Source organism: Hypanus sabinus, chromosome 5 (genome assembly GCF_030144855.1).
Source record: "Hypanus sabinus isolate sHypSab1 chromosome 5, sHypSab1.hap1, whole genome shotgun sequence".
In the NCBI taxonomy this organism is placed as follows: domain Eukaryota; kingdom Metazoa; phylum Chordata; class Chondrichthyes; order Myliobatiformes; family Dasyatidae; genus Hypanus; species Hypanus sabinus.
In genome coordinates, this window is record NC_082710.1 from 146,757,389 (window position 1) to 146,778,511 (window position 21,123).

The 21,123-nt window shown below is 46.7% G+C and overlaps 1 protein-coding gene across 1 annotated transcript in view; it reads left to right on the plus strand.

Annotated features, from left to right (window-relative positions):
* LOC132394775 (vitamin K-dependent protein S-like) overlaps positions 1–20,874 on the plus strand; it is a 69,524-nt gene extending 48,650 nt beyond the window's left edge. The window contains exons 17-24 of the mRNA XM_059971184.1: positions 1,561–1,770; positions 7,999–8,117; positions 10,296–10,488; positions 11,559–11,720; positions 14,110–14,275; positions 15,045–15,196; positions 18,882–19,113; positions 20,273–20,874. Of these exons, the coding sequence (XP_059827167.1) occupies positions 1,561–1,770; positions 7,999–8,117; positions 10,296–10,488; positions 11,559–11,720; positions 14,110–14,275; positions 15,045–15,196; positions 18,882–19,113; positions 20,273–20,424 (1,386 nt within the window). The 3' untranslated portion in view covers positions 20,425–20,874. The remainder of the gene's footprint in view (positions 1–1,560; positions 1,771–7,998; positions 8,118–10,295; positions 10,489–11,558; positions 11,721–14,109; positions 14,276–15,044; positions 15,197–18,881; positions 19,114–20,272) is intronic.
* The last annotated feature ends 249 nt before the right edge of the window (positions 20,875–21,123 follow it).

Genomic DNA, 21,123 nt, shown 5'->3' on the forward strand with positions numbered 1-21,123 from the left:
TCCCTCTCCCTCTCCCTCTCCCTCTCCCTCTCCCTCTCCCTCACCCTCACCCTCACCCTCACCCTCACCCTCTCCCTCTCCCTCTCCCTCACCCTCTCCTCCCTCTCCCTCTCCCTCTCTCTTTTCTCTCCTCCCCCCCCCCCCCCCATGCTCCGGTTTCCTCCCACCTCCCAAAGCAGGGTTCATTGGCACAAGTTCTTCCACAGCATGTAGGTGAGTGATGGCATTGGGGCATCAGGGATGCTGATGGTGGGGAGTATATAAAGGAGCGGTTATGGTAGATGGGTGGGTGATGGTTAGTGTGCACTGGGTGAGCTGTAGGCCTGAAGAACAAGAAGCAGGAGTAGAGGCCATCTGTCCAGTTGAGCCTCCTCCACCATTGATTAAGATCGCAGTATTGGTTTATTATTGTCACGTGTACTGAGAAGCAGTCCTGTGAACTTGTTTATACTGATCAGAGTATTAGATAGCGCATTTGGCCAAAAGCTAGGTAAAGCAATAACGACGCAGAATAAGCTACCAAAAGCTACCAAAAGAGAGCACAGCAGGTAAATGAGATCATAATGAGAATTCACCGTATCGTACACGAGGTCCATCTTAAGTGTCTGACAACAGCGGGACAGAAGCTGTCCTTGAGCCTGGTGGTATGTGCTTTCAGGCTTTTGTATCTTTTGCCCAACGGGGGAGGACAGAATAGAGAATGTTTGGGGTAGGTGGGATCTTTGAAGTTTCTTTCTGAGGTGGGAAGAGGAATAGACAGACAAGAATAGGCTGAGCAACAGACACAGAATGCTGGAGGAACTCAGCTGGCCAGGCAGCATCTGTGGAAAAGAGTACAGTCGACGCTTCGGGCCGAGACCCTTCAGCAGAACTGGAGAAAGAAGATGAGTAGTTTTTAAAGAATAGGCTTATCTGGCTGAGGAATCAGCTCCATCTATTTGCCTTTAACCTATAACCCTCAATTCCCTATTGTGTAAAAAATCTGTTCAACAAAAGATGCTTAATGAGATTGCCTCTAATGCTTCTCGGGTTCCACAGATTCACCACTCTCTGGGAAAAGCGGTTTCTCCTAACCTCCGTCCTCAGTTTATTCTGCTGAATCTTGAGGGTTTGCACCAAGTTCCAGTTCTTTCCCAGCAACTGTCTGAGTCTCCGTGATCTGCTGCCCGTACCAATGCCCCTGAAATTTCACTCTGGGTTCCAGGGTTCCAGCTGGGCAGGGAAGGTCTCTGAAAACACTGGCCAGGATCAGAATGACCTCACCATTTCCCACCTCCGAATGGATTCCTGTCCCACATCCACAACTGAGCTCCCCCCCCCCCCCCACCCCGGAACTGGGGGTGTACCCTGTCATCAGAACTACTGGCTTTTAATTAGGGTGTGAATCGAACTCCAGGTCCTTATTAAAAAATCTCGCTCTCCTGCCCAAAATCTCCCCCTCGCCTAATCAGGTTGATACTCAGTCACTGTGGGATCTTGCTGTGCAAACGCGACCGTTCCCAAGTGACCTCGTTCAAAAGCAACGTACTCCAGTGTCTGAGAAGTCAATGGTGGTGAATGCATGAAGCAATTAAGTCTGCCTTTACTTTGAAGGTTGTGGTGCCTTTTAACCCTGTAAGCTTTCTCTCATCGCCTGAATGCCTCTTAGATATAGACGAGTGTGAAGACAATATCTGTTCAGGGGGATGCGTGAACACGCCTGGCCAGTACTCCTGCTACTGTGACGGAAAGGCGAATTTAAAGCTGGCTGCAGACTTGCGGAGCTGTGTGGTAAGTCGCCCTGTCTCGTAGGTGGTCCAAGGGGAAATGACCAGGGGGTCCATGATTTGCAGTGTCAATCAGAGGAGATTTACCAGGAGTTCGTCCTATGAGGATAGGCCGAGCAGGGGCTTTTCTCTTTGGAGCGACAGAGGATGAGAAGTGACTTGACAGAGGAGTACAAGGTGAGAAGAGACATAGAGTATATGGACAGGCAGAGAGTTTTTCCCAGAAGGTAGAAGTGGCTGATTTTAAGGTGATAGGAGGAATGTACAGGGTGGATGTCAGAGGTGAATTCTTTACTGAGTGAGTGTGTGTGTGTGTGGGGGGGGGGGGGAATGCACTGCCCGGGTGGTGATAGGGGCAGATGTATTAGGGGCAAATAAGAAGCTCTTAGATAGGCCAGTGGATGATGGAAAAAAATGGAGGGGTATATAGAAACATAGAAAATCTACAGCACAGTACAGACCCTTCGGCTCACAAAGCTGTGCTGAACATGTCCCTACCTTAGAACTACCTAGGCCAGGGGTCAGCAACCTTTACCACTGAAAGAGCCACTTGGACCCGTTTCCCACAGAAAAGAAAACACTGGGAGCCGCAAAACCCGTTTGACATTTAAAATGAAATAACACTGCATACAACGTTTTTTTTGCCTTTATGCTATGTATAAACAAACTATAATGTGTTGCATTTATGAAATTGATGAACTCCTGCAGAGAAAACGAAATTACATTTCTGCATGCAACAAAAACATTTTGAACTCCGAAAAAAAGACGTTGGGTTGAAAGTTACTTTTAAGTAAAATACTCAACGTCTATTTGAGTCCTTCTTGTATTTATGAAAAACGCCGAACTTAAATTTTCCGCCAGCAGCAAACCAAAAATAACATCAGCCAGCTGTCAGCCTGAAAAATAAAAGGACTATTTCACTGAACAATGAAAAAATATGAATATACATAAAATAATAGGCAATTAAAATATTTATCATACTTGGTTAATGGGATTTCTGCTCCTGGACCTCAGCGCACAGCGTCTGCACATCAGGGCTGTATGACGTCACCTTCATCTTTACACAGGATCGCAAGCTGTCATCTGTGAGGCGTGCGCGATGTTTGTTTTTAATAAAGTTCATGTTGGAGAACACCTGCTCACATACATATGTGGATCCAAAGATCGACAGGACTCCAAGCGCATACTTTTTCATGTTTACATAAATGTCGGGCACAGCATTCCATGTTTCAAACACAAGTTGGTCCGGATTTGGAAGGTTTTCAATATCACTCCATTTGTGATTCTGAGCAAGAACGGCCTTCTGACGGGCAACATCTTCAAGGTCTGCTGTCAAGCGTCTAAACTTGGACACCCATATGTCTTTGTCGGCTATGTCGGCCAGTTCCATCTCAAGATCAGGTTGACTCACACCTGCCAATGCAGTCGTATTCAGTAGGGAAGGATCGATGCTTAAGGGAGTGACCGGGAAGGATAATGTGTTTTTTTCCTCTCTGAACTCACAGAAGCGTTTCCCAAACGATGTTTGCATTGCGATGATTGCAGAATGTAAATACTCCGAAATTATCATGTCGTGACCTTGTTTGAACTCTCTCAAATTGGGGAAGTGAGACAAAGTGCCTTTCTGTAAATCTCTGGCAAGCACTGTCAACTTGCGCTCGAATGCCAAGACATCCTCCAACATGTGCAAGGCTGTGCGTCCTTTCCCCTGAAGAGCTGTGTTCAGCGTGTTCAGGTGCGCTGTCATGTCTACCATGAAGTGTAGCTTTTCCAGCCACCCTGGCTGTTCCAGCTCAGGAAAGTTGAGCCCTTTGCTGCCCAGGAAAGTTTTCACTTCTTCCAGACACGCGACAAAGCGTTTCAGCACCTCCCCTTTGGACAGCCACCGGACTTTGTTGTGCAGCAGGAGATCAGAATATGCGCTTTCCATCTCGTCCAGTAACAAACGGAATTGACGGTGATTTAAACTTTTTGCCATTATTTTATTGACAATCTGAATGACAACATCCATTACTTCTGTGCATTCCGGAGGAAATGTTTGAGCGCACAGTGCCTCTTGGTGCAAGATGCAGTGAAAAGTCAGCAGCTTTCTGTCCAGCGACTTCTGCAGTAAAGCCACAAATCCCTTGTGCGTTCCCGTCATATTCGGAGCCCCATCAGTAGCTACTGACACCAGATGGGTGGTCTTTATTCCTTTGGCTCTTAAACAATTCAAGACAGCCTCACAGATGTCCTCCCTCCGTGTTTGGTCTTTTAGAGGTATCAACTCAATCAGTTCTTCCTGTGGCCCGGCAGAGTTTACATACCGGCAGAACAACGCTATTTGTTCAATATCGCCTTTGTCTTTAGACTCGTCACAGGCAATCGAGTAGGCCACAGCTGAATTGATGTCTTTAATTTGCTGTCTTGTGATGTCTTCTGCCATTTTTATGGTTCTGTCTTTGACAGTCTTTGCAGAGAGGGGCATATCCCTGATTTTCTGCACAATTTCACTCTTGTTTTTAAAGTCCGTGAATAGATGTTCTGAAATCTTAATGAAAGATTCTTTTATATATTCACCATCTGTAAACTGCTTCCCGTGCCTGACTATTTCCTGAGCGGCAATATAACTGGCGTATGTCGTTGATTTTCCTGACTTCATCCATTTCTGGAAATGATTTTTGCTCAGATCAACCTTCCGCATCAGTTCCGAAACGGCTTTTTTTCTCTCATCTCCATCCGGATATTTTTGAGCAAAGGCTGCGTGTTTACTCTGGAAATGCCTTGCGACATTTGACTATTTGTTGTTTGCTAGTTTCTCATTGCATATTAAGCATACCGGTAAACCAGTCTCGTCAACAGTGAAAGCAAATGAATCTGTCCACGTATCATTAAACGTTCTGTTTTCTTCAGTCACTTTTCTTTTTTTAGAATTCTCCATAGTTGGCTTACCTTGGATCGAAAAATTAAAGAAATCGCGCACTGGCGGGTGTCAGGTATTGGCAGTGGTGACGTATATTAATAGCGATAAAAACACGTTGCAGCGGTGTGTTCAGGCAGTCAGTAAACTGCAGTCGAATAACTTTATTCGAACTAAACAGCCTTGCTTCTAAGCCTCCCTCAACCCAGCCCCCATGGACGCAGATGCTGCAAAAGACACGTACTCACAAACCCCCGTAGGCAATCTCCCTTAGCCGGAATGCTGGCTAATTGAGAGCCGTTTCGGATGTGTCAGAAAATGTGTCGCCACACTTACATTGTACAAGATCACCATAATCTTCAAATTTAGAATTACATTTCAAAAGCTAACAAACTAACATAAAATACATTTTAATTAAATACTGACCAATTATTTCCCAAAGCCACAGGGAGCCGCAGCACAGAGGTGAAAGTGCCACAAATGGCTCGGGAGCCGCAGGTTGCCGACCCCCGACCTAGGCTTACCCATAGCCCTCTATTTTTCTAAGCTCCATGTACCCATCCAGGAATCTCTTAAAAGACCCTATCATCTCCACCTCCACCACCGCCACCAGCAGCCCATTCCACGCACTCACCACTCTCTGCATAAAAAAAACTTACCCCTGACTCTCCTCTGTACCTACTTCCAAGCACCTTAAACCTGTGCCTTATCTGATGAGACTTGGGACTCGATTCTCAAATCGGTTAATACAACCTCTCTTTGTGCTCGCCATTGCCTCTTACAGTTTAAGATTGTTCATAGAGCCCATATGTCTAAATCTAAATTATCTTGATTTTACCCTAACATCAGTCCGCTTTGTGATAAATGCAAGAGGGGCGAGGCCTCTCTCATTCATATGTACTGGTTCTGTCCTAGCTTGGAGAAATTTTGGAAAGATGTCTTCATAACATTATCGTATATTCTGAATCACCACCTAGAACCAAACCCTTTAATAGCTCTGTTCGGTATCTGGGGTGAGACAGATTTACGTCTGAGTTCGTCTAAGTGTCGAATATTATCGTTTGCCTCTCTCCTGGCTAGACGTTTAATCCTTCTTAGATGGAGAGATGTTGCCCCGCCCACGCATGCTCAATGGCTTAATGATATTATGGCCTGCTTGGACCTTGAAAAAATTCATTATTCAATTCTTAATTTGGACTTAAAGTTCCATAAGGTCTGGGGACCTTTTATTGAGTACTTTCATAACCTTCCTCCTAACTAAGGTTTTTTTTTCGGTCCCTTGCTTTCAGCTCCTTTTTCTTTTGGTAGTAGGCATTAATATCTTCTGTTGCTAAGTATATTCACAGTTTGGGGGTTTGATTGTCCAGATTTATATTCTCTATATTGTGTTGTGGGTGGTCTGGAGTTTCCTTTTTTTGTTTTGTGTTGCGGGGCTTGGGGAGGACACTAATTTTACTTGTCTTCAATTTGGGTGCTTTTTCAATTATCTTTCTCTGTAGCAGATTGTTATTGTATGCTTATTTTTGCACTGTATCAATGTCCTTCATTTTGATCTGGGGTTTTTTTAAAATCTGTAGTTATGTAGAAAATGTATAAAAAAACGAATAATAAAAAAACAAAAACCTGTGCCCTCTAGTGCTGGCCCAGGAGAGAGGGGTTAGATTGATCTCAGTTACTGTCTGTTACTCTGTTAGCTTTTAGGGAAGCAATGAAGGTTTCCATCTCGATATAGGATATATATCGATACCGATAAAGGATTCTTCATTGCTGTTTCCATAACATTTTTTTAACCAGTCGGCGTTGTTGGCCCTGAAGATTGATCTTAGAGTGGGTTAAAAGGTCAGGATTGCATCGTGGGCCGAAGGGCCTGTACTGTGCTGTAATGTTCTGTATTCAATAATCAGTAAGTGCACTGAATCCCCTCTGAAAATCAAGCAGTCCATGCCTGCGTGCAGCAAGACACAGACATCGTGTGGACGAGCTCATGAGTGGTATTTGTGCTACAGAAGTGCCAGCAATGGCTGCCTGCAGGGAACGTGTGCCGTTGCCTCCCTTCCTTCAGTGGCTTTACCGGGACCCCCCCCATCCTGTGGGTGTAACTCACCTGGTGACACCCATGGACTTTCCAGTGTGTAGCTTGGGCATGCATGTGTCGGTCAGGTCAAAGGGCATAAGGGACCAGGGAAGGGAGCTGGACGAGTGTGAGACCATTGACTCCCTCTTTGTCAGAGGTGTTCCTGTAGAAGGAGACAAACCTGAGTTTGCGCACTAAGATTACCGATTCAGCTGCTTGGAGGTACCTGCTCTAGCAATTGCCACATTCTCACACGGTTTCTCAAATGACACCCGATTTTACTTTTTTAAGTTTTTTTTCCCTGCATGGAATGTGACTGTTGTCGGAATTGGTTTATTATTGTCACATGTACCAAGAAACAGTGAAAAGCCTGTTCATACAAACAGATCAGCTCATTACACAGCACATTGAGCAAGAATAATGCAGAATAAAGTGTAAAAGATACCAGAAGAGCGCAGAGCAGGTAAACAATTAAGTGCAAGGTCATAATGAGAGAGATTGTGGGGCCAAGAGTCCATCTTATAAGTCCATTAAGAGTCTGAGAACAGCAGATCATAAACACACAAAAGTCTGCAGATGTTGGGAATCCAAAGCAACACACACAAAATGCTGGAGGAACTCAGCAGATCAGGCAGCATCTCTGGAAATGAATAAACAGTCGACGTTTCAGGCCGAGATCCTTCTTCAAGACTGCGATAGAAGCTGTTGTTAAGTCTAATGTAGCATTGATTACTCATCCCTAATTGCTTATTTGGCCTTTTCGGAGGGCAGTCAGATTGCTGTGGTCTGAAGTCACACATAGTCCAGACAGCCAAACCTGGCAGATTCCCCTTCACAGCCGATTACAGTGAGACAGATGACTTTTTAGAATAATCCAAATGTTTACAGTCACTGACCAACTTTCTATTCCCAATTTATTTAACCTAATGAATTTAAATCATCAGTATCTGGTGCATAACATTGTAGATCTGTTGTGGGGCAGTAGAAGGCCATTCAGCCCTTCTGAATCCATGCCAGCCCTCCCAATTCGGTCCCTGCTCTTTCCCCCAAGTTATTGCCCCTCGTGTCTTTCCAGTTCCCTCTGTAAAGTTGGATTCTACATCCATTCCTCGCCAATTGCCTCCTTCCCTCCTCGGTGTAAATCCGCACTGATGGGAGTGAATCTTTGTTACTGGATCAGGGAATGCCCTGTGCACTGCATTGTGAACTTTGTGAGGCTTTCCATTTGAAGCAAGCTTTCATGTTGTCTCTGATTCCAGAACATTTTGCCTTGTGTGTCGCTGAACACTGTGAAGAATGAGGGGTCCCTGTATCTGGGGAGGTTCTTCCAAGGGATCCCTGCGTTGGGCTTTATCTTCAAGAGGGAACGTCAGACAAGGTGAGGCTGTGCTCAGCAGAGGGGAGGGCACACCATCCAACCCCTGTTCAGGGAGGCTCTCCCCCCCCCCCCCCCACACACGCACTGCAGTGGGAATCTGGAACACTCAGCCCCCTCCCGAGGTCGGGGGTTGGAGGTTGATGCGCTTCGGGATGGATGGGGAATTTAAAGGTTATGACAACACTGTGGGGAGATTAGAGTTGGATACACATCAGCTGTGATGTTATTAAATATTACAGGCTCATTAGTGGGATCTTTACATCCCGCTGTAAACACAAAGAACTGAACAGCATTGGGAGTCAAGTCTATAATCCCTTGGATTTCTGTATTCCACCATATCTAATCTGATCTAAATTGCTTCCTTAGCAGGGCTATGACTTCAGCTGCCTCTGGACATGTTGCGGAATTCCTTCCTTAAAATTCCCTGCCTCTTTTGTTTTTTGTCCTCTGAGAAGTTCCTCAAAAACGCCTGTCTGAACGGTCTTTTCCTTGCCTCTCCAAGAGGAGCCGATGTAAATATTGAGCAACACCCCTGGGAAGCTGACTACATTGCCAAAGGCTGTTGGTGTTGTGAAGGCACATCCCATGATTGGGAAGTCACGTCACCCCCCCCCTTCCTCAGGGAGAGTCACCCTGAAACTCCCTTCACTGAAGTAGAGTGTCCGTCGTTGCAGTTTCTCAAGCTGGGTTGTGCAACCTTTGAACTTAATTTTTCTCAAAAATTGTCAACAAGTTGCTCAATTCCTGGAGGCGAGCTTGTTGAAGGAGCCTTTAGGCATAGTAACTAGATCCGTCTCCCCTGCTGCCCCCCGAGTGAGGCCTGTTGGCACGGGGAGTGGGAACATGGACTTCTGGCTCCGCCGACGGGACCCGACGCCAGAGCACACTAATGAGGTCCAACCAGAGTGCCTGGCACTACTCACATCTGCAGCTACATGAGATTGCTGCCCTGGGCCCAAATCCACTTGGCTGGGGTCCAGAGGATTTGGCAGCAGCTTTTAACACTTCCCCCTTTCCAAGTCATTAGTCTGCTCAAAATGCTTGTTGAACCAAAAGCTGTACACAGAAGCTGGAGGACTTTCGGCCCCTTGAGCCTGCCCTACATCGGTAGGCTCTAAATCTTAATCTTATCTCCATGTCTCTTGATACTTTCACCAAACAAATAAGGTCGATTTTAGTCTTGATCGGTACTGCAGAGGTACAGGCCCAATGCCCCAACTTATCAGTGTAAACCACCATATCAGATTAAACTAAATCTATCTGCCTGCACGTGGTCTGGTTCCCTCAGTCCCTGCATATTGCTGTGTCTGTCTAAATGCTTGGATTGTATCTACTTGCACCAGTTTCTCTGGCAGTGCATTTTGAGCACCCACCACTTTCTGCATATATATATAAAGAAACATCCCCCCTCTTATCTCCATCCTGTTCCCTCTACTCTTCCCCTGCCTCTCATAACTTTCTCAGGTCTTCCTTCAGCCTCATGACCCTCAAGAAGTAACAACTCAAGCTTGTACTCTCAAACCCAAGCGAGGAGACATCAGCTCAGTTCATCCAAAGCTTGCATCCTAACTTGCGGTGTGGGCTAGCTGACCATCCTAGAATGGAAAGTAAATTGATGTAAAAAAATATTGAAGTGTTTTCAAATTCCATTGTGGTCCCTCCCCTCTCTATCATTGCAGCTCCTCCAGCTCCCAAGTTCCCTATACATTTCCAATCTGTAGTTTGCCCTGCTTGGCTTCAGTATCTTTCCCTTTGGCTTCACTGGCTTCCTAGTCCCTGGAACTCCGTCCACAAACTCTGCCCCTCTTGACTCCTGTAATCCTCCACTTTGGCTAAACTTGTTGGCCTGTTAAGCTCCATGGCATCAGTTTCTGACCGGTCATACTTCTGAGGAGATTCTGGGCACTATTTACGATGTCAAAAGTGCTATCAAAATGAAAATTATTCGGAATGGGAACTAGCTCCAACCGTATTTGTTATAATTAGGCAGTGAGGGCTCTTTGTGGAAGGATGGGGCAATGCAAGGAAGGAGGTGTGGCCATTGGTGGGTAGGGGAGGGATAATTGGAATGGAGAGATAAAGTGACTGAAACTGAAGGAGGTGAAGCCCGCGGGAGGCGGGAGGCGGCGCCCGCATCAGGCCCTGCCAGCCTCCTGAACTGTGTTTTTTAACGGGCAGGTTCCTGATGGAATTCGACTTCCGCTCGTTCGACATGGAGGGCACGATATTCCAGGCGGGTCAGCGGCGGAACAACATGTGGATCATGCTGGCTCTGCACAACGGGAAGCTTCAGGTCCAGTATTATAGTGCCACTGAAGCTTCAGGGGTCACCTCCGGAGGCCCCTTTCTGAACGACGGCCGATGGCACACAGTAAGTTCACTTACCCCTTTCTAAGGCTGCAGCCAAACCCTGGTGTTCAATCAGTGGGCCGCACTCTGCCCAGTGAGTCGGGGGCTGTGGTTCAGATCCAAGACGTGAGCATATAGCTCAAGCTGATTCTGCCAGTGGAGAACTGTGGGGGAGTGCCACATTGCCTTAGGTGCTTGATCTTCAGATAAGGTGATAACCCGGGGTACCGGAGCACCAGTGAGCAGCCTGTCAGACATCAGGAAGGGTTTTGTGGATAGAGAGGTCAATGGATCATTGGATGCTGACAGCACCGAGGATGTGGGGATGAGATGGGACAGTGGATCAGGAGAGAATATCCATAATCATTGAGCAAGCTGGAATGTCCTCCCCCCCCCATTTCTTCAGACCCATGAGCCCACAGATACCCTCCGAAGTGTGCTGAGTGCAACAAGGAACCTCGTTCTGGGCTCTTGCTGTGTTTCCTATGTTTGCTTGATCACGGTTCTGGTGCTGGCTGGCTGCCGGAGCTGTCAGCATTGAGTTTGTCCCCAGGTGGGTTTCTGCTGGGTGTCCCAGCTCCCTCCCACACCCCAAAGACGTGCAGGTTTGGGGTTAATTGGCTGTTGCGAATTGCCCCTGGTGTATAGGGGAGGGGAATATGGGAGAGCAGCTGGGATAGAGGCAGTGGGCTGAATAGCCTTTGTGTGTGAAAGATCTAGCAGTTACCACATTACAGAATTTATAGAGTGTTTTGTGGTGGATTAAAACTGGTTCCCACCCTGGGCTCCACAGATTCCTCGGTTAATGGTTGGGGTCCATAGCATAATAAAGGTTGGGATCCCCTGCTTTAGAAGTATTTGAACCAGAGGCTACAGTTTGGATCAGCCTGGACCAGCTGGGCTATAGGGCCTGCGGTAGACATTTTTAAAATGTTTTTTTAATTATTGGGTTGCTGCATTTATTGATTGTATCAAACTACTGCCGATGGTCATGGGGGGGGAGTTGTACTTGTGGTTGTTGCTCCCCCTCCCCCTCGAGGGGTCTACGTGCTGCTTTGCACTTTCTGAAATGAGGAATATTTTCTGTTCCAGATTTCCGTAGAAGAATCAGCAAACAGTTTAATTGTGAAAGTCGCTCGAGAAGCGGTGATGAACATTATCTTCTCAGAGAGCCTGATCCAGAAGATCCTGGGAGAATTCCGGATAGACATCACTGTTGGAGGCCTCTTTGACGAAGGGCAGCTTGTTAAACAGGTAGCTGGCGTAGCTCGGTGCGATCAGCAGCAGAGCTTGCGTCATTTGCAGACTGTGTGCGAGTCACATAACCCACGAGAGCTACGCCAGCCCCGGGGGAGGCACCAGCAGCATGCTCAAAATCAGTCGGGTGTACCATAAGACATAGGAGCAGAATCAGGCCTTTCAGCCCATCGAGTCTGCTGTACTATTCCATCAAGGCTGATTTATCATCCGTCTCAACCCCATTCTCCTGCCTCCTCCCCGTAACCTTTTATCCCCTTAATAATCAAGAACCTATCGACCTCTGCTTTAAATATACCCCAAAAACTCAAAGTTAATTTACTATCAAAGATCATATATGTCACCATATACAACCCTAAGATTCATTTTCTTGCGGGCTTCCACAGCTGTCTGTGATAATAATTTCCAGATTCAACACGCTCTGGCTAAATAAATTCCTCAGCATCTCTGCTCTAAAGAGATATCCTTCTGAGGATGTGTCCTCCAGTCCTAGACTTACCCACTATAGGAAACATGCTCTCCACATCCACACTATCTAGGCCATTCAATATTTGATAGGCCTTCCTCCTTTTTCTAAACTCCAGTGAGTACAGGGACATCAAACTCTCTTCATACATTAGCCCTTTCACTCCCGGGATCACCCCTGCAAACCTCCTCAGGATCCTATCCAATGCTTAGATAAGGGGACCAAACTGAGTACTGCCTTACGCACAAGTACATGTACGCAGAGATGAATGAAAAGGTAGTGTCACAGAAACATCACGTCCCAGGTTCAACGTTCACCAGAAAGACATAAACACAAATTATACAAAATTACATAAAAACAGTTATAACAAGAGAAGTCCATTTAGTGCAAAGTGTAGTACAGAGAAAATACAAAATTACTATAGTTTGTAATAATAAATGGTACAAAAAGAAAAGAAATAATGAGCTAGTGTTAATAGCTTCACAGTCCATTCATGCTGATCTGGGGTAGTGATTAGGGTTGTGCTGGTTGGTTCGAGAACTGAATGATTGAAGGGATGTAATTGTTCCTGAATCTGCTGATGTGGGACTTATAGTAATTGGATCCTCGACTTCCTAACTGGAAGATCACAGTCTGTGTGGATTGGTGATAACATATCATCTTCGCTGACGATCAACACTGGTACACCTCGGGTGTGTGCTTGGCGCTCTACTCTCTATATACACATGACTGTGTGGCTAGGCATAGTGCAAATACCATCTACAAATCTGCTGACGATACAGCCATTGTTGGTAGAATCTCTGGTGGTGACAAAAGGGCGTACAGGAGTGAGATATGCTAACTAGTGGAATACTGCCACAGCAACAGCCTGGTACTCAATGTCAGTAAGACGAAAAAGCTGATTGTAGACTTCAGGAAGGGTAAGACGAAGGAACACATACCAATCTTCTTAGCAGTTTCAAGTTCCTGGTTGTCAAGATCTCTGAGGATCTAACCTGGTCCCAACACATTGATGTAGTCATAAAGAAGGAAGACAGCGGTTATACTATTAGGAGTTTGAAGCAATTTGGCATGTCAACAAATACACTTGTAAATCTAGTCAGCTCCATCTTGGGTACTAGCCTACAAAGTACCCAGAACATCTTCAGGAAGCGGTGTCTCAGAAAGGCAGCGTCCATTATTAAGGACCTCCAGCACCCAGGGCATGCCCTTTTCTCAATGTTACCATCAGGTAGGAGGTACAGTAGCCTGAAGGCACACACTCAGCGATTCAGGAACAGCTTCTTCCCCTCTGCCATCCGATTCCTAAATGGACATTGAATCTTTGGACTCTACCTCACCTTTTTAATATACAGTATTTCTGTTTTTGCACATTTTTTAATCTATTCAATATATGTAATTGATTTACTTGTTTATTTATTATTATTTATTTTATTTGTTACTATTATTTCTCTGTGCTAAATTATGTAATGCATTGAACTGCTGCTGCTAAGTTAATGAATTTCACGTCACATGCCTGTGATGATAAACCTGATTCTGATTCTGTACCTCTTGACTGATGGGGCAGGAGCTGTGAGGGGATAGCGTAGGCCAGATGGTGGGGATCTTTGGTAAAAGCTGTTGCCTTCTTGACGTGGTGCTTGATTTACCACCGGTGGGGAGGGATGTGCCTGTTGTATATGGGGCATTAATGTATCTGGAGACCATGTAAGCTGTCAGGGTTGGGGGTGGGGAGAGAGGAGTCATGTGTTCTGTCAGTGGTGGGGGGGACGGTGGATTTCGCTGAGTTGTGACAGGCTTTCCCAAGTCCCACGTAGTTGCACCTTCTGGGTTCTTGGCTCTCCTGTACCAAGCTCAGGGCTTATTCGGCAGGGATGTAGTTATCATCGACTGACTTGGTTCTGATTTACCGTCCTCCAGATCAACCCGAGATTGGATGCCTGCCTGCGAGGTTGGAACTGGATGGACAGCGAGGAAATGATAAGGGAGGTCATCGAACGCGAGGAAAGCATGCAGTGCTTCTTTCAGCTAGAGAAGGGTTCCTACTTCCCCGGGCGTGGCCTGGCCTCATTCCTCCTGAATTACGGTAGGCACACCTGCCTCTTCTTCCTGGTATGGAGACTGAATCAGCATCAGGTTTATTATCAGTGATTTGGGCAACATGAAATTTATCACAACATTGCAAAGACATAGCGTTAACATAACTCACATAAGTAAGCAGTGCAGAAAGAGAGGGAATAGTGAGGTTGTGTTCATGGGTTCATGCACCGTTCGGAAATCTGACGGTGGAAGGGAAGAAGCTGTTCCTGAAATGTTGATTACGGGTCTTCAGGCCGCTGTTCGTGTCCCTGTAGCAGGAGTGAGCAGAAGACGACCTGGACAGTGAGGGATCCCACCTTCTTGAGGCACTGCCTTTTGAAGAAGATCTCGATAGTGGGGAGGGCTTTGCCCATGATGACTTTGCTGTTTTGGGGATTGAACTGTCGAGTCACGATCTCAGTACCACACATGTACGCAACATATTGAACTAGGAATAGGCCAGGCAGCCTTTGGGCCTCTGCTGTTTGGTGAGATCAAGGCAAATCTGTTTGTAACCTCAGCTGAGCATTCTCATCCTTTAGAGACCAGTAAGCTAGAGGTTTCATCAATTTATTTAGCAATGTCTTTAATTTTAATGGAATGAAACCAGTTCTTTCCCTTTAATTCTTTGTTACCCTACCTGAGCTCTGGATCTTGATTTACTTCCCAGTTTTAATCAACCCTTCCAAAACTCACACTTTGCGATGTAACTTGATAACCCTGCTGCTTGCGAAGACTGGGGCTGCGAGTATTGACAGCTCTTTTTCACGCTGCAGATACCCAGCTGGGAGACGGCACCAAGAGCTGGGCGATGCACCTTTCTGTCTCTATCCGCCCCGCTCAGGACACAGGGGTGTTGGTCGCTTTGGTCAATGAAAGCAGTGTGCCACTGTCACTGGCCATCATGGACTGGAATCCCAGCACAAAGGTAACCCAAGTGACGACACCATCTAATTTGGGTTTGAAAGTCACGGGGTGGAGATCAACTCATCTCACGTAAGGTGATTGTACCGTGATTCCCAGGTGGGGCCATGACAGGGGTGGGAACAGGTGGCGGAGGCGGTGGGAAACTCTTTGGATCTCTGACTGGGAAGCTTCCTGGCAGAAACTCCAGGCGCAGAGGAAATAATTGTTGAGAGGCAGTGATCCATGGGGAAGCGTCCACATTTCCACCCATTGTGGGTGTCCTGTGGCTAAAGTGTAGGGATGTGGGCAGGGCCAGCCGGTTAACACTTCCCTAGTAGATCTTTGGCACAAAATCAAAGCCCCCAGGCTCACAGATCGGAAGTGAGAAAGGTCCCAGTGGGCCAGTAACTGCCTGGGTTTCAGTTCATATTGAATGAACTGAATTTAATTTCCCTGTCTCCCATGGTGGGATTTGAACTTGTGTCTTTGCAATATTAATCTTGGCTTCTAGCCCAGCACCTTAATCATTACAATGCTGTATCCATTTGTTAAGTAGAACTTATCATTGTATGCAGAATTCATTTGCATCCATGCATTTGACTCAAATCATTCAATATAATTTAATGAAATAGCTTGGAAAAAACTTGCAGTAGCGGTACTGTAATATGCTAACTTAAAGCTAATATGGACTGCAGTAAAAATTCTACCCTTGACTTTCAAGATTTCACATCCAAAATTCACTGTGCAAAGTGCGAAGTACGTCAAAAAAATCCCAAGCAGCCACTTGGATCAGGGCAGTCACACTCGATCGAGCCACGCCTTCGGGCCCTGACAGTAGTGGCAAGGGCAGGACGCACTCAAATGATCTGAGGCCCCTCTTGCCTTCAGGACACAGAGTTCAGGGAACAGCCTTCAATACAAACTTAGAGGAGGTCATACAGTCAGGAATTTGCATAGGTACTTAGGAAAGATATTGTAGGCATAATGCTGGCAATAGGATTAGCGTGGATAGGCATTATAAATATGTGTGGACAAAAGGCCTAGATAGGTTGAATGTGCAGATGATGTTTCCAGTAGTGGGGGGTGTCTAGGACCAGAGGTCATCCCTTTAGAACGGAGTTGAGGAAGAATTTCTTTAGACAGAGAGTGGTGAATTGGCCTCTGCTTTAAATATATCCAAAGTATATTTAAAGTAGAGCTTGACAGGTTGTTGATTAGTAAAGGCGTGAAAGGTTACAGGGAGAGGGCGGGAGAATGGGGTTGAGATGGAAAATAAATCAGCCATGATTGAACGGCGGAGCAAACTCGATGGGCCTAGTTCTGCTCCTGTGCCTCATGGTCCTGGACTGTGTGTTCACATTGGTGTGCTGTGGTCCCAAGCTGGTTCTCCTGAGGCACCACTGACAGGTCAGCTTGTGGAATCCTTCAGGGTCATGTTCTTGGAACGAGGGGCTGGAAAAGCTTGGTCGGTGGAAGTGTTCAATCTGGGATCCATTGAGTTTCGATCAATGAATGGATTGGGATCGAGCAGGATCACTTTGATGTTGGACACTGATGATGGAGGGGCCAAGTGGCCTCCTTGTGCTATGTACTTTATAGCCTATATTTGCCTTTAGTGTGAGGTGTGGGAGCAGAGCTGACCCTTCACAAAATGCTGCAGGAACTCAGCAGGTCAGGCAGCGTCAACGGAAAGGAATAAAGAGCCGGCATTTTGAGGCTAGACCCTTCATTAGGACGAGAGAGGAATGGGGAAGGAGGCGATAGGCGGAACCAGGTGAGGGGGGAAGGTATGAGTGTGGGGGAGGGGTGGAGTGACAGGCTGGGGAGTGATAGTGGAAAGGGTAAAGGGCTGAAGAAAGGGAGAAAGGGAAGGAGGCGAGGCACCAGAGAGAAGATAGCAGCTGAGCAGAAGAGAAGGAGTGAGAGGGGAGCTGGAATGAGGAATGGGGGGGGGAAAAAGCACTTTTTCTCCATCCGCAACAAACAAGATTTCCTGGTGGCCGACCATTCTAATCCCACTGCTCATCCCCATTCCAACATATCTGTCCTTGACCTCCACTACGGTCACACTCAGGCCACACACAAGATGGAGGAGCAACACCTCATACTCCTACCTGACGGCAAGAACAACGATTTCTCTAACTTCTGGTAAATTCTTCTCCTCCCTTTCTTCTTTTCTATTCCAAATTTGTATCCCCTCCTATCTGTTCTCTTCCCCTCACATGCCTATCACCTCCCTCTTTCTCTTTTCCCCCATGGTCCATTTTCTGCTCCTAGCAGATTTCTCCTCCTTCAGCTTTTCCACCTATCACCTCCAGGCTTCTCAGTTAATGTCCACTCCCACACCCACCTACCTTCCCTCCACCTGACTTCCCCTCCCCCTAACCCCACATTCCCATTCTGGCATCTTCCCCACTTTTTTTCCAATCTTGGTGAAGGGCCTTGGGCCCAAAACATTGACTGGTTATTCATTTCCATAGATATTACCTGACCTCCTGAGTTCCTCCAACATTTTGTGATTGAAATTATTTTGAAATTCCAGCTTGTGCAGAATCTTCTGTGCTTAAGAGTTGCCCCCACACCTGGCCCTGGTGACAGGAGGGTTTGCAGATTCTGTGCCCATGGCGGTGTCCCTCATCAGTGCCCAGCATCGTGAGGGACAGGAGGGAGGGAGGGAGGGGGGAGAGAGAGAGAGAGAGAGATCTCACATTCGATCTGAGGGTGGTATTTTATTTTTCAATTTATTGAGATAGAGTGTGGAACAGGCCCTTCGAGCCTCACTGCCCAGCAGCAACCCCGATTTACCCCTGGCCTAATCACAGGACAACTTACAGTGACTAATTAACCTCCCAAGGGTACATCTTTGGACCGTGGGAGGAAACCGGACACTTGGGGATATCCCACGCAGTCACGGGGAGAACATGCAGACTCCTTACAGTCAGCAGCAGGAATTGGGCCCGCTGGTACTGCAAAGCGTGCTGACGATCACTCTACCGTGCTGCTGGCAGACGAGAATGAGACACAGTCGTACGGTTGCAGACATTTAATTAGGTGTTCATCGTGGTACAAGTCAGATGGAGTCGACCTGTGCCAGCAAATGAGGAACCTGGGCACATGCTCTCCTGGTGTTCTGCAAACTGGTACAGACCAGTTCAGATAAGAAGGTGCTGACTGAGTCACAATTCAGCAAAGAAACTACAGAAACAGAGAACCAAGTGTACTAAAAGTTACTAAAAGTTTGCAGACAAATGGATTGTACAAACATAAAAGCAAGCATAAAGATATCCAAAGCTACAATGAGAAAACAACAAACTAACAGTCTGGACACTAAGCCAGCAATATGAAACACTGTCATTCCTAACTTGCACTGTCCCAGTCACCCAGCGTTCCTGTGATCATTGCCCGTACATTTCTCTGTTTAAATGTCCCATGGCCTTTCCCCTCCCTCCCTTCCTACAGCCTGGAACCTCTGCCAGCTCTTGGGTATTATTGCTCGCCCGCTGCCCGCCATGCCTTCGGCTGCCGCACCTCCCGGCTCTGGCCTGTCCAGACCCTCGGGCTGTCCTTCCTGCCTGGTGGGAGTTTTAAACTCCGTCCCGCTGACTGAGCTGTCTGATGTCTCCTTGTGTGGCTCAGTGTTGAAGTTCTGCGCCACGTGACCCTCGTGCTCCTCTGTACAACTGGTAACCTGTCACATGTCTCTTCAGTCCATTGTGTTAGCCATCGAGAACGTGGTTGTTTACAAACTGGACCAGTTGCCGTTGTGCGCCGGGGACAAGCTATCCATCCAGGTCATTGTGACTAAGGAGCGTGTCACGCTGGAGGCCTCGGGCACGCTGGGAAGCAGCCCCCTCAGAAAGCCCCAGCTCACCGAGCGTCTCAGCACACTGGACCGGTACATGCAGGGATCAGTGCTGACCTGTCTGGGTGGCGTGCCAGGTAAAGTCTTTGCTCACCTTTAATCTGTTCAGAGCTGAGTGCATCCTTCAGTCTACTCTCAGTGACATCTCTGTTAGTACCTCCTGCACCGAGTGAAGTGGCCACTGAGTGCGTGTTCACGGTCCGACATGTTGGGCATTCAGAGGTGCCCTTCTGCACACCACTGCTGTAACGCATGGTTACTTGAGTTACTGTTGCCGTCCTGTCAACTTGAACCAGTCCGGCCATTCTCCGACCTCTCTCACTAACAAGACATTTTTGCCCACAGAACTCCTGCTCACTGGATGCTTTAAAAAAAAATTTTTTTTTGCACCTTTCTCTGTAAACGTTGGAGAACGTTGTGCATGAACATCCCAGAAAATCAGCAGTTGCTCAGATCACCCTGCCTGACCCCAACGATTGTTCCACATTCAAAGTCTTCCCCTTTCTGTGTTGGATCTGAACAACAATTGAACACCTTGACCATATCTGCATCCTTTTACATATCGAGTTGCTATCCCATGATTAGTTGATTAGATATTTGCATTAATGAGCAGGTGTGCAAGTGCACTTCATAAAATGGCCAATGAACGCACATCACTGTACATCTTTCAGCACTGATAGATTAATGCTGAAAAAGGGATGTCCCTATGTCAACATTTTGGATGTCACACTGTACTGTAGTTGCTACTATTCCACCACTATGTGATGCTGTTGAGGTTCTCTGAGATTAATTGGAAATACTTAGTAATCCAATGGGACATCTGTTCCATTTCATTGGCGAATCATCAGGTATGAGATGATCATTATTAGTTCCCTGGTATGCCTGCCCTGGCTCTGCCAGCCTGCCTCCGAATCATTCAGTGATTCATGGCTGGAGATCTGTCCTGGCTGCGAATGGGTATCAGCGACTGCCTCATTCCCTGGGAGAGTGGCTCAGTGCCAGAGGAAGCAGCAACACTGGCAAGTGCCATAGCTGGGGTTAACAAGTAAGAGTGTGTGTGTGTGTTTAGCAATGCTAACAGAGATGTCAGTAAGGTCCATCTGACTGAACATGCGGCATTTCACTGCACACTGTTACCTAGTCCTGAATTAGTGGTCATCGTCTCTTATATCTCATAAACCCACAATTCTACACAATGACCTGTTGGTACCTAAGGTCTGAATGTTTTATTTCCAGATGTTCCCATAACAGCTGCACCCGTCACTGCCTTCTACCAGGGCTGTATGGAAGTCTTCATCAACAACTATGTCCTGGACCTCGACGAGGCTCTGTACAAACACAATGACATAAGGGCTCACTCCTGCCCTCTGCCAGACTCGGCACATTAGCCGACAGAGCCACTCGCTTCACCCTGAGCACCTGCTGAACCAAATAAATGCCCTGGATGTCTCGAGCTGGTTTCCTGTACTCCGATGACCGTCCGTATCTGCCTGGGAGCTAGGAGAGGAGAAGAAATGCAAAGCGGTTGGGTTGTGAAGATGCCAAAGGTTCACATTCTACGTGTTACACATCAGACTGCACAGACACGGGTTTAATTGCAAGCAATTTTAATCATGGGAAGTATTAGCTGCAAAGATGAGTTGGGATTGGTGCTAGTAGCTTCAGTCTGCACATCAATCATAGAGACTGGCCTCAGCTTAAGTACAACTTATATACAACACCATGCTATATCTTTAACATATACCTTGTATGGTATGTCAAAGTATATGGAAAGATGCTTTGTATAATGAAAGTATACTAGTCTAAAGTATGGTATTGGTTACCTGCTATTTGTGTGTGTTTGTCAATGTCTGGAATGAAATATGTCCTGATCTCCAAGTGCTAGGTCAAGAAGACGCTAGATCATCACATAACACATGCTAATGCATCTCCCACTAGAACTCTGAGAAACAGCACTCCCCTGTGGCTGGAAGAGTGCTGCTTGTTTGCTGTAAGGGCCGGTTGTGGAGGTCACGAGAACTCCGCTAAGGGCAGGTAGTTCCCAGAGCTTACAGTAGATAATGCAGTAAAGGTGTCAGTTACAGTGT